This window comes from Ursus maritimus, unplaced genomic scaffold (assembly GCF_017311325.1).
Source record: "Ursus maritimus isolate PB19 unplaced genomic scaffold, ASM1731132v1 scaffold_11, whole genome shotgun sequence".
In the NCBI taxonomy this organism is placed as follows: Eukaryota; Metazoa; Chordata; class Mammalia; order Carnivora; family Ursidae; genus Ursus; species Ursus maritimus.
Genome location: NW_024423453.1, coordinates 38,349,977 through 38,363,531, shown reverse-complemented (window position 1 = coordinate 38,363,531; position 13,555 = coordinate 38,349,977). Strand labels below are relative to the sequence as shown.

Sequence of the window (13,555 nt, the reverse complement as noted above, 5' to 3'; positions counted from 1 at the left end):
AGCAAAACTAAAATAAGCATTTTCCTTGTGGTATCACGAGCATACCATATAACAATAACCAAGATGTTTGCTATTCCTGACTTCTTATAGAGTCTGAAGGGGAAGACAAAACAAACAATCCAAAATCCATTAACCTTTTACTCATTTATCAAGACTACCCCAAATTCCTCTTATCTGAGACCATTTTTTTCAAAAGCTATTTTGTGCAAAATAATTGTCGTGGCGGGTTATAAAGTAGATAACGCAATTCATCAATGCCTCTCGGTATCAGTTTAACCTTTGGATCATGCTGAATGACCGGAGAGGGAATGGCCAGTTATTCTGTGGTCTTGTAGAATTATCTTCCCGAGTTGTTCTTTTAACTGTTGACCGATATTGAAATATTGTAAAACAACAACAACAACAACAACAAACTACATTAATTTGTTGTAATTGCTGAACAGATGCTGCTGAAGCTGACCATCACATTACAGTAGGCTTCTTTTGAAGAACTCATGGAAGAAATTTTCACAAGAAGTTTGCTTCTCTTATAGACATTATGAATATTAGAACCACTGTGTTTTCTTTGTTACTTTGTGTATTAGTTCGCCAGTCCTGCCATAATAAAATACCACAGACTGCGTAGCTTGTAGAGCAGAAATGAATCTTTTCACAGTTCTGGAGGCTGGAAGTCTAAGATGAAGATGGTAGCAGAGTTGGTTTATCCTGAGTCCTCTCTCCTTGGCTTATAGATGGCTGCTTCTTGCTTGTCCTCACATGGCCTTTTCTCTGTGCACACGTGTCCCTGGCATCTCTTCCTCTTCTTATAAAGCCACAAGTTCTGTTGGATTAGGACTTCACCCTTATGACCTCATTTAACCTCAAGACCTTATTTCCAAATGTAGTCACATTGGGGATTAGGGCTTCAGTGTATGAATTTTGGGGGAACACAATTCAGTCCATAACATTTTGATAGCTAGGGATTTGAGAGCCACATCTGTGTGACACATCATGTAATATCAGAAAATATTATTTTCCTATCCATATTTCATCTTTAACCTGATTTTCTTATTTTCCTTTTCACGTGTACTGTATTTTTTGTAAGCTGCCTTGAATCTTTTTTATAAGACAGAGGACACATAAGTAAATAAATAAATTCTCATCTGTAATAGATTTGTATGGCTATTTCCTCCCTGGAACGATCAGTAGGAATTGTATTCCTGGGTGCCAAAAGGTGCTAGAGGGAGCTCAATGGTCATACTCCTCTGAGTATTGTCAAACAGGAAAGTACTTAGACTGCAAAGCAAACCAAAAGTTTATTTGGGGTCTTTAGGAATTCCAACCCAGGAGACACTGATTCAGGAGGAAACTAAAATATGCTCCAAGAAGGGAGGAAAAGGACAGAGCATATACAGGCAAAACTTCAGGCTTATATAACTTGTGCAAGAACTCTGACTGGTGTGAGTAAAAATAATTAATGTCGGTCTATTTAGGATAGGTTGCTATACCAGGTGCTAAGTTGGAGTTCAGCTCTGTGAACCTCATTCTGAGAATGGCAACACAAATGTAGCCATTTGTGGTTGGCACAATCTGAAAGTTCATGTTCCATCCAGGTGTGGTTGTGTATTTCCCCAGTGGTCTCCTGGCTCCTGGTTACTTAGGGCCCTTGATATTCCTGACTGCATTTTGGATGTTTCTGTTCATGGTATACGTACCAACTTACATTAGTGTTTAGGTTTGTAATATATATTACAATGGAACAGTTCTTTCTCCCTTTGAATAGAATGTTAATGAAATTATAATTTTACACACAATGAAGTTGTTTTCCTACTTAAGTCAATTCTTCTTTCTTATTCTAGAGAACCTTAATGAAGAAAGAGCAACAGCCTGTCAAACCAAAGCCGGTACCAAAGCCAGGACCCGGGTATACCTTTTTTTTTTTTTTTTTCCCCTGGTGTATCTTTTGTAGGACAGCAGAAAAGTATAAATTAATGTGCTTGTTTTGGGTTTTATCTGGACTTAAGTATCTAGGTTTAAAGAAGTACACGTTGTTGAAAGCTCAAGTTTTTAGCATATCATTTTCAGTGTTTCCTTTTAATCCGACTAAGGCAAGGAGAAAAAAAATCTTTTTTTTTGGAGTATTTTAATGATCGTTCAGTAGGCCAGGCTGGAGCTTACTATGTAGTACCTGGGAAAAGCAGTATAACAATATGTATATAATGCTTCAGCTGTTTTGTGTAATAGAAACAGGATACTACAATTCACTATGCTAAAAGCATGCCTTTCAGTGAATCTGTGAGGAATTCTTTAGATTGCTTTGCTACTATATGTAGCAAATTTGTTGACAAACTTTAGTGAAAAACTATCGATTTTGTGAGGTAGATTGGACAGTGAAATGGAAAGAAGGGACTGTGGAAAGGTAACAGTGAAGTTTCTTAGAAGGACAGATTTCACACTTGTGTTTTCTTATTCACTGGTAATACATCCATTCATTAATCCACCAAATATTATTTTAGTACTGATAGTTTATCCATTTAATAATGAACATCAAGCACCTGCTATTTTAGGTGCTAAGGACAAAGTGAAAACAATAGACTCCTTACATCTATGGAACTTAAAGCCTAGGCAGATTGCTGTTCATCATGGAAGGAGACAGAAATTGGAGTTTAAGTCCTACCAAGTGATGGGAATTTAGTGAACACCTCAGTCTTTCCATGGAAGTCTTAGAAAGCCAACACCTAAGGAATGGAGACTATTTGCAGGAATAAGGGATTCACCTTAGTACTAAGGACCAAACAAATTGATTTGCCCTAACAAAAGCATAAAACCAAGCCTTGACAAGTTAAATATGATAAACCAGTAAATCAACCACCACCTAGAATAAAAAAAATTCAACATTCCTTCGAGGACAATAACAGAACCCAGAATCTCTACAATGTACAATGTTTATATACAGTAAATAAAATACTAGACATGAAGAAACAGGCAAATCTGGCTTACATCAAAGAAAAAGTTATCTCAGATGTTGGAATTAACAGGCAAGAGCTTTGAATTAGCTGTTACAAATGTTCAAGGCCCTAAAGGAAAAGAAGTTCATAATAACAGAGAATGCCAGTGTAGAAATAGAAAAGATAAAAAAATAATCAAATAAAAATTCTGGAACTGAGAAATATGGTATCTGATATGAAAATGTCATTGGATGGGTTGAACAACATATTGGGAAAGACAGTAGAAAAGGTCAGTAAACTTGTAGATCTATAGGGCGTGTCTGAGGCAAAGTAAACTATAATTAGACTAAAAATGAACAAAGCCTTACTGACCTATAATTTAATATCAAGTGGACTACCATATATGTATTGGAGTCTCAAAAGGATAAGAGAAATAAAAAGAGGCAGAAAAAATGGTTGAAGAAATAATAGCTGAATTTTTCCTAAATTTAATGAAAAACGTCTTTACATATCCAAGATCATCACAACTAAGCAACATAAATCCGAGAAAAACCCCATGCAGGCACAGCATAGTCAGAGTTGAGAATCAAAGGCAAAGAAAAAACTTTGGAAATAACCAGGGGGGAAATACACTTTATTCAGAGGGTTATAATTTTCAGAATGTTGGATGTCTTCTCATCAGAAATGATGGAGGACAGAAGGCTATAAAATTAGAAATGTAAAGTGCTGAAAGAAAGAAATTATCAACTGATAATTCTGTATCTAATGAAACTATCTCACAGCATTGAGGATGAAAAAAACAATTTTCAGTTAAATTAAAGAAGTGAGAACTTACTGTCAGCTGATCTGAACTTCAGGAATGTTAAAGGAAGTTCTTCGTGCTGAAAGGAAATGACACCTGATGAGAATTTGAATCTACAAGAAGAGATAAAGAAGATTCAAAATAGAAAATATGTATTGATCAATATAAAAGAATATATATATTTTAAAGTATGTTTTTAAGATTTTATTTTGTTTATTTGTCAGAGAAAGAGAAAGCACAAGCAGGGGGAGCATCAGGCAGAGGGAGAAGCAGGCTCCCTGCTGAACAAGGAGTCAGATGTGGGACTTGATCCCAGGACCCTGGGATCATGACCTGAGCTGAAGGCAGACACTTACTGACTGAGCCACACAGACATCCCTAAAAGAATATATATATATTTTTTAAAGAAAATTCTTTAAAATTGACCATTCAAGGAAAAATTATAACATTATGTTACTTATAAGTTAGGTAGATGCAAATATGTGTCACTAATAGCAAAAGAAATAGAGTTATTCTCTTACAGGTTTCTTTCATTTTTTGTGTAGCAGTATTAATTCTAAGTAGAGTGTGGTAAGTTAAGAATTCATGTTACAAATCCGAGAACAACTATTAATACAAAAAGGCAAACCTGAAAGTTAGTACAGAAACTAAAATGGAATATCTAAAATGGTTCAGTTAACCCAAAAGAAGACAGCAAAGTGGGACATATTGAGTAAATAAATAACAAATAGAAAATGGTAGACTTAAACCCAACTGTAGCAATATTTATATTAAATATACAGAACAAACAGTATACTTAAATGTAAGAGCTCATCAGGCTGGATAAAAAAAGCAAGGCCCAACTCTCTGCTCTCTATAAAAATGAATGTGAGGTAAAAGGAGAGTCAAAGATAAGCAATGAAAAAAAGCTAGCATAAGAGTGCTAGAGTGGCTGTATTAACATCAAGGTAGACTTCGAGGACTATTTCCGGAGACAAAGGGGACGGACACTTTGTAATTGTAAAAGGGTCAATCAGAATTAGATAATAATCCTAAACGTGTATGCCTTAGTAATAGAGATTCAACATAAATAAAGCAAAACTTGACAGGATTAAAGAGTAAAATGGATGACAACTCCATAATGATGACTGGAAAATTTTCCCACGGCTCTTTTAGTAATAGGAAAATTAGTAAAAAGAATAAATAGTGATATCGCGGATTTGAACAAGCCACCAAGTAATTTGACCTAATAGACATTTATAGAAAACTACAGTCAACAACCGTGTAATATACATTTTTTTCAGTGCACATATAACATTCATTATAGAGATAAGAAAGCAATGAAGTAAACCACAGAGAAACAATATAGCAAGTTAACAAAGCCAAAAATTGATTAATAAAATTTGTAAGGTCATAACAAAACTGATTAAGAAAAAGAAGAGATAAAACACAAATTCCGATATTAAAAATAAAAGAGATGTGAATAACTTCATGCCTACTACATGCAACAACTAAGATGAAGTGGACAAATTCTTTGAAAAAAGATAACATACCAAACTGACAGAAGAATAAATGGAACATTTGGATAACCCATGTCTATTAAAGAAATTGAATTTGTTATCAAAAACCTGCTTTAAAGAAAAGAAGGCTGTTTTTTATAACTATTTAGTGGTGTTAAAACCAGCTGATCTTATGTAAGTCTTTTTCCTGTAAATATTCCTTACCTGGTTGGCTTGATTGAGGAGTTTTTTTTTCCTTGTAGGTGTCACTAAATTAAAATCTAATCCAGCCCTTTCAATGATTAAAAAATTGTACAGTCTGAAAGATGAGTGTTTATTATAGTTATTTTACTGGAGCCAGCCAGCTAATCTGAATGCTAAACATTTTCCTGTATGGTCTACCATCTGTTGCAGGCATAAAGAGCTATGGCAAAGTTTTGCAGGGATATCTTGCTAATTTTTGCAGGGATATCTTAAACATTTTAGTGAACAATGGCTGAAGAGAAGTTTAGAGGTCTTTTTAATCCTTTTAATTTCTAGTTGAGGAAACAGAGATTCAAAAAGATTAAGTGACTTCTAAAAGGTCACAAAAGTAAAAAACAAAACAAAACAAAAAAACCCAAAAAACGAAACTGTTAACTAGGATCCAACCCTTAATTCTCAGTATTTTTTACCAGTCATGCTGCTTTATGCTGTTAGTATGTTAAATGTTAACAACCTTTCTGATGATTACTTAAGAGAAGTAGACTGAAACCTTACTTCATGAGTCTGCAAATCTTAGAGTGGCTGTAGTGATTAAAAAGTATCACTAGAATAGAATCCCAGGGAGAGGGAAACAATGTGAAAATAAAGCAAGGTGGTGAACAATATAAAGTTGTAAATACATCACATACAGACATTTCATTGCAAGGATCTAAGTGAAACAATGTTAATATTTTCTTGTTTATTTGAAATCTTGCACCATTTCTATGTCATAGAAGTTCCATGTAACTTTATTATTTTATTTTTTTAAAATAATTATTTTATTATATTAGTCACCCTACAGTACACCCCCAGTTTTTGATGCCATGTTGTTTGATTCATTATTTGTGTATAACACCCAGTGCACTATGCAATATGTGCCCTCCTTAATACTCATCACTGGCCTATCCCAATCCCCCACCCCCCTCCCCTCTGAAGCCCTCAGTTTGTTTCCCAGAGTCCACAGTCTCTCATGGTTCATTCCCCCTTCTGTTTACCCCCCCTTCATTCTTCCCTTCCTTCTCCTACCGATCTTCCTATTTCTTATGTTCCATAAATGAGTGAAACCATATGATAATTGTCTTTCTCTGCTTGACTTATTTCACTTAGCATAATCTCCTCCAGTCCCATCCATGTTGCTGCAAATCTTGGGTAATCGCTCTTTCTGATGGCTGAGTAATATTCCATTGTATATATGGACCACATCTTCTTAATCCAGTCATCCGTTGAAGGGCATCTCGGCTCCTTCCATGATTTAGCTATTGTGGACAATGCTGCTATGAACATTGGGGTGCATATGGCCCTTCTCTTCACTACGTCTGTATCTTTGGGGTAAATACCCAGTAGTGCAATTGCTGGATCATAGGGTAGCTCAACTTTTAACTTTTTAAGGGACCTCCACACTGTTTTCCAAAGTGGCTGTACCAACTTGCATTCCCACCAACAGTGTAAGAGGAATCCCCTTTCTCCACATCCTCTCCAACATTAGTTGTTTCCTGCCTTGTCAGTTTTTGCCATTCTAACTGGTGTAAGGTAATATCTCAAAGTGGTTTTGATTTGTTACTTTAAAATCCGAATGTTGGGACCCTGTAAGCTTGGCCTGAAGGATTTTTCTTGTTGGAGAGGAATTTCCCATATATTTTCAGCTAGAGTTTTCCTTAGAGTCTGCATGAGGCAGAGTGTATTATAACCTCCCATCAGTCATCAGTCAACTTCAATAAGTTACTGGCCAATTTCTAAAGTACTTTTGCATTTCAAGGGTAAAAATATGTCACATGTATATTACCACTGCCAGGCTACAGTAAATACAAGAGAGTTTGTTTTTTTCCTCTCCTCTTCTTAGTTACAGAAAAAAAAGAAAAAATGATGGAATTCATTCACACATACCCACAAGCTTTGCAGGAACCCTCTACATTTGGCATATAGGGCTGGTTTATGCACCTACTCAGCAGTATTTTTTAAGGAGACACTCCCTTGTCTCTTAGAAGGTGGGGCGAGGAAATTAAGCTACCTAAAAATGCTGATGCTGCCCTGGATTTGGAGTCACGGCAAATCTGTGCACCCACTCCAATTCTTGGGAGGGAGTGGGACCAGTTACCTTCCATAGATAAATGGTGGTTGATAAGGCAGAGTCATGATCATTTCTGTCCTAATCTTCAATGATCATAAGCCTAAAAGACAAGTTTTCAAATTTCTTTTCTTTCTTTCTTTCTTTCTTTCTTTCTTTCTTTCTTTCTTTCTTTCTTTCTTTCTTCCTCTTTCTTTCTTTCTTTCTTTCTTTCTTTCTTTCTTTCTTTCTTTCTTTCTTTCTTTCTTTCGTCTTATCTCCCTGTTTTTTCAACTGGGAAGAACTCAAAATTTAGAAGGAGAAGAGAAGAGGGCATTGTAATGCTTAGGTACATTTGTCCATACAAATATGTGTACAGGTGTACATAAGACTTTTCATTATCGTTATTATTAAACAAGAAGCTATAGTTCTCAACTCCAGTACATTTGGGTTGAATTTAGTAGGTTGTAGTCTCTGAAAAGTGGCGACTTGCTTTTATTTTTGCATTCTTAAATATATATATTTGTGTATTTTTATGAGAAAGAGATGATCTTATTGCCTCGATTTTCTAATTCTGCTGTAAATATTCATTACATACACACCCTTGCCCAACATTTATAGAATATAATTTTCATAGATGAACATTTATAAAATTGAGTTTTTGAATGGTTTCTATTTCTTCAGTATTTCCATTTAAATAATAAATTTTGAGATTGTTGAAACTCTCTTAAGTATCAGAAGATTGGTAGAAATCCATTAGATTAAACTATGGTTGAGAAAACCTGAAACCATTATTAAGCGGAGGTTGAGTTAATCTTTTCAAAGAAAGCCAAACAAACTCAGTTCAATTAGAATTGTTAAAGGAACATTTTTGTGAATTTTATGTTTTCAAAGTAAAATACCTAATATAAGATTTCTAAACCAGAAAGAATTACAAATAGATGTAACTCTTAATTTTTAGTTTAAAAAATGTAATTTATACATGAGTTATGTATATGTTTATTTTTTACACTCAGTAAAGGTAAAGAATGAATGATATTTTGCAATGAAGTAGGACCTTATCTTTTCCTACTGTCATCTTTTAAACAATCCCTCCATTAACTTCTTGATGCTTAGACTATTTTCTCTTATTTTTATATGGTATCTTTAATGTAAAGTATCAAATGCAGTTTACATGATTAGGTAAAGGGAAATAATGCATCAGCATATGCAGAGTCCATTCTCACCATCTAAGCGAAAATTGTGAGCCAGGAGTTTTATCAGTTATAATCTTTTGTATGATTATGAGGATACTATACATTTTTTTCTGTGAGATTTTCTTTATATATATAAACAGTCTTCCTTGATGTCTACTTGAATTTGTTTAGTACCTCTAACCATATGGCAAGTATCTTCTTTTTCCTTCAGATAGCCTATTGTATTCCATGAATAAGACACTTATTTTCTTTTGATGTCTCTCTGCAGTGAGCTGTTAATCCCTTGCAGATTCATATGACCTCAGTGATAAATTTGCCTTTTGTTGAATTTCTAAAGCACGTAATTTTTTTTTTTTAATAACGGACTGATTTGCAAGTATAGAAGAGTACAGTTGACAGATCTTTAATTCATAGAGGAAAAACATTCTAGTGTTGATTCATAATATTAACTTTCTAGTTATAATAAGTCCAGAGGCTGGCCATCAGCCTTTCACCTTTTTAGTATCTGTTTCAATTCTGGATGATAAAAATGTTATTTGAATACACCATCTTTGAAAAAGTATACCATTTTGGAACCCCTGAGTTCCTTATTTTTTTTACTTTTTTTTATTCTTTAGGATTTTAAGCGTCCAGATAGTTCATGTAAATATGTAGATGTGGAATAATTACATACTTCTTCCTTACTATTTTGTAGCGTACTGGAACTAAAAGGAGAGTAGCAACAGGATGTCAGTAACTAATATGTTAATAAAACATAAAATTGCACTATTCTAAATTTTCTCTTTTTTGATATAATGGAATCTAATACATTTATTGCCATATGTAACTATGAAATTCACATTTCAGAGTCTGGAAATTTAGGTGGGTACTTGGATGCTTCCTTAAAACTCTGAAATTACTGTATTGGTTCATTACCATTTTTTCCTGGAAGGGGTCAAGTCCTCTTACTTTATCTCAATACAGGCTTACTATTTATTGCCTGATAACTTGCCTTTGATCTCTTCGGAAATTTTGTTACCTAATAATGTAACATTAGCTTGTTTGTGGTTAGATATCTTCCACGAGCAGTTTTTTTCTGGGTCAGCACTCAGCGTAAGAATTTTTGAAAATAAAATATGGGGAATAGTATTTCTCCAACAATATTTCCACTTGTGTGTTTTGCCTTTGAGAATAATAGAATCACAGAGTTTAAGGAACCTTAGAGATTTTCTACTGAAACCCTCTATCCAAGGGGCACATCTTTACTTGAAAACTCCAGAGATTCATAATGCTTCTGTTCAAGTGGCATCCCATTTAATTCTAAGGACTGCTCTGATTTTCAAACACTTCTCTGTGTGAAGCTCATCACCTATGTCCCTTGAGCTAGTAACCCATTGGTCCTGATTTTGTCTTCTTGAAGCCACCACCCTAGTTATCCATCTTCTCTTTTTAGATTAAGCCCTTCAGTTTATATACATAAAATGGTTTTACAACATCTTCATTAGAATGGTAACTCAACTTAGTTTAAGCAAAATGATACTTGATTCCGTATGCTCACGTAAGTGGAGATTCCAAGAGAGTAGAGTATGGTAGACATCTGTTCTTTCTATCTGTTCAACATCTCAGGTTCAGCTGGTTCCACAAACTCAAGTACAGTTGGCCCTTGAACAAAGTGGGTTTGGACTGCAAGGGTCCACTTATATGAGGATTTTTTTTTTCAGTATAGTACTGTAAAAGTATGATAAATCTATATTCTCTTCCTTATGATTTTCTTAGTGACATTTTTTCCAGCTTACTTCATTGTAAGAGTCCAGTATATGATACACATAGCATACAAAATATGTGTTAATTGACTGTGGATGTTATCATTAAGGCTTCCAGTCAACAGTAGGCTATTAGTAGTTAGGTTTTTTGGAGAGTCAAAAGTTATACTCAATTTTTTATTGCACAGGGGGTCAGTGCCTCTAACACCCATGTTGTTCAGAGGTCAGATGTAATGTCTTCAAGATGTACTCTCTTTTCATTTATTTGAAATCTCTGCTTGCTCCTGCGTGACTTTAATACCTCTTACTATGGATTTTTTTCCTCCATGTGTTAAGGAAAATAGCTGACTTCCAGCTATTTGCAATTGACTTACTTCCTGCTCTTACCAAAAGGAAATGTCTCTTACTATACCCCCCCAAAACCCCCTCTCCGGATTACTCTGGCTGACCTTCCAACATGAATGACATGATCAGCCCTGGACAAATGATGTTGGAGTCACATGAGTGGAAGAAGTGCAGTTCTGCGAAAGAGAAGGAGGTATGAAACAGAGGAATGGGACAAGTGCCCACCATACTCAAAAGTATCCCTTTTGCAGTTTGTTGCTTAGGAAAAAAACACAGTATTTCAGATGTAATTTTATCTATGCAATCTAGAGTGGGACCACTGCGGATCAATGCACGAAGCCCATTATGTGAGTTTTGGTGAGCAGTTTCTTAAGGGCAATACTCACATTGATTTAAATTCTGAAAAACAAAAAACAAAAAAACCCTAAACAAGCAAACCCTAAGACCCCAGTTATTCAAATGTATCTCCATTTTGTTCTCCTCTCATCCCTCTTCTCTTTCTCTGCCCCTGTTTTCTTCACTATATATTGCCAAGCACACAAAGAAAAGTTGTTGTTCTTGGGGAATTCAGGGTATAGAAGGGTGATAGACCCAGAGATAATTATAAAGTACTGTGGTAATTGCAGTGATGGAGGAAGGGTACCTAACCATCTTCATAGGTCTGAGAGGAATTATCTGTACAATCATACACATTAACCAATTGCAGGGCTTTGCAAGTAAAGCTGTCACATTCCAACATTGGATTTAGCTCCTTGTCACATTTACCTAAGATAATTAGTTCACATAGTACCTTTCCAAGAATCCCATACCTGCCATGATACACATTTAAAATGATATCTTCCACCCCTGCTCACACTCCCTATCTTCCCTGCTTTATTTCTTTAATCATAACACACATTGCCTTCTAACATACTGTGTAGTTAAGTTGTTTATTGTGATTACTGTTTGTGTTTCCCACTAGAATATAAGCCCAGTGCAGGCAGGGAATTTTCTGTTTTATTTACTAGTGTATTTTCAGTGCTAGAAGAGCATCTTACACTGAATGAATGAATGAATGAATATTTGTTCAATGCATTAATTACATTTTTTGTTCTTTTCTCTGTCTTCTAATCAATTTTCTTCCCTTTCTAGTGATTTGTAGCTTCTATTTCAAATTTTCTACTGCTTACTGGTATCTTTTCTGGACTATCCCATAGCCATTTCTCAAAACTGAAATAATTATGTATGCCCCTCTCCAAATCTCTCCTATATTCCTTATCTCAGTTAGTAATGATACTATCCATCCTATCATCCAAAACCACCTAATTAGCTTATATTTCTCTACCTAGTTCACAAAGATTTTATGAGAACCTTGAAAATTGCCTTCCTGACATTTGGAAACATCACAGATCATTCCCTGGTATAGCAATCTAGTAAAAACAAAACAAGAATAAATAATAAAATTAAAATAAAATAAAAGAAATTCAAGGTAGCATGACATTGTTTTTATGCACATTCTGGCTCTTGGCACCATTACTGCTTTAATTACATATCATCCAGTTGATAACTGATAAAATCTGGTCCATACTTACTAGCCCATACTTCATAATTTTTATACTCTTTCCTCTTTGAAAATGAAGACATTTACCATTCTCCAGAATTGTCATGTCACATTCATTGTCCAGTTTCTCAAAGACAGCAGATCAACAGATGAATCTGGAAAATTATTTGCCTGAGCCCAGAAAATTTAACTAACGAAGAGCAGCTTCAGTTTTGTTTATGAGATCTTTCCCTCGGTGTGAGCTTCCATTCTCTCCTGTGACTATTTGTTCTATCCTTTTCAGTCTGATGGTCATTCTTCGTGAGCAGCATAGAATCAGTACAGCCTGAGATACTGCAGTTCCAGTAAATGCCAAGTGATGCCGATGCTGCTGGTCCTCAGACCACACTTTGAGTAGCAAGCTGGGGGGCATATCTGACTACGTCCAGTGTTCCCCTTGACTCGCAGCTCTGTCGATGCCGAGGATGACATAGTTGCTTTCTGCTAGGGTTATCAAGTTAGCAGAGCGAGCTGTGGTGAATCACCTTGATGGTGCTCCAGTGCCATAATCTTGTGACGCAAAGAAATCTGGGAAAACAACTACCAGAGAACTGCATGTCCTGGGAAACACTACTGTTCCCAAACTCACACACCTTGAGGTCAAGTATTATCATTTAGTTGCATGTTCAGTATTCCGGACCTGCCTTCCTCAGGATTGTTCCTTAGTAGTGTCGTAAGAGGATAAAGGTAGCTAAGTCAGGTCAAATAATTGCCTCAATTCCCAATTTCTTTTTCCTGATACCATTTTATGGTGCTTGGTTTGTCCTTTGTGCTGATTTTCCACCTACCCGGGCTTTCCTGGCTTATGACTATTTCCCTGGCTTTTAGAATGGCTACTTGACTCTGAATCTTCAGGAGCTGTTGGGCCCTTGCTTATGACTATTGCCAAGAATTTGGAAACTTCCTCTTAGTTGTTAATTGTGGAGCTTTGGTGTCTTCCTTGTATTACTTATTCTCCTGTGTAAGGGTTCTACTCAAGAAAGCAGTACACCCAAAAAGGAGCAAGGCTGGTGGTGGATCATTGGAGCCTAGATCTCAGAACGTGTCCAGAATCAGTGAGAGTCACCAAAGATCATTAGGTCAGCACCATATGGTTTTTTCAGTCTTGCCCAACTGGATGGAAAAACACCACACCAGTAGGCAGGCCAAAGAAGATGTGAAGCAACGAAGTTCTGATAGTTGGATTCTCTGGTAAAACA

General features: G+C 35.6%; 1 protein-coding gene across 1 annotated transcript in view; it reads left to right on the top strand.

Moving 5' to 3' along the window:
- IQCM (IQ motif containing M) overlaps positions 1–13,555 on the top strand; it is a 329,322-nt gene that overhangs the window by 122,344 nt on the left and 193,423 nt on the right. The window contains 1 exon segment of the mRNA XM_040625471.1: positions 1,816–1,903. Coding sequence (XP_040481405.1) covers positions 1,816–1,903 — 88 coding nt within the window.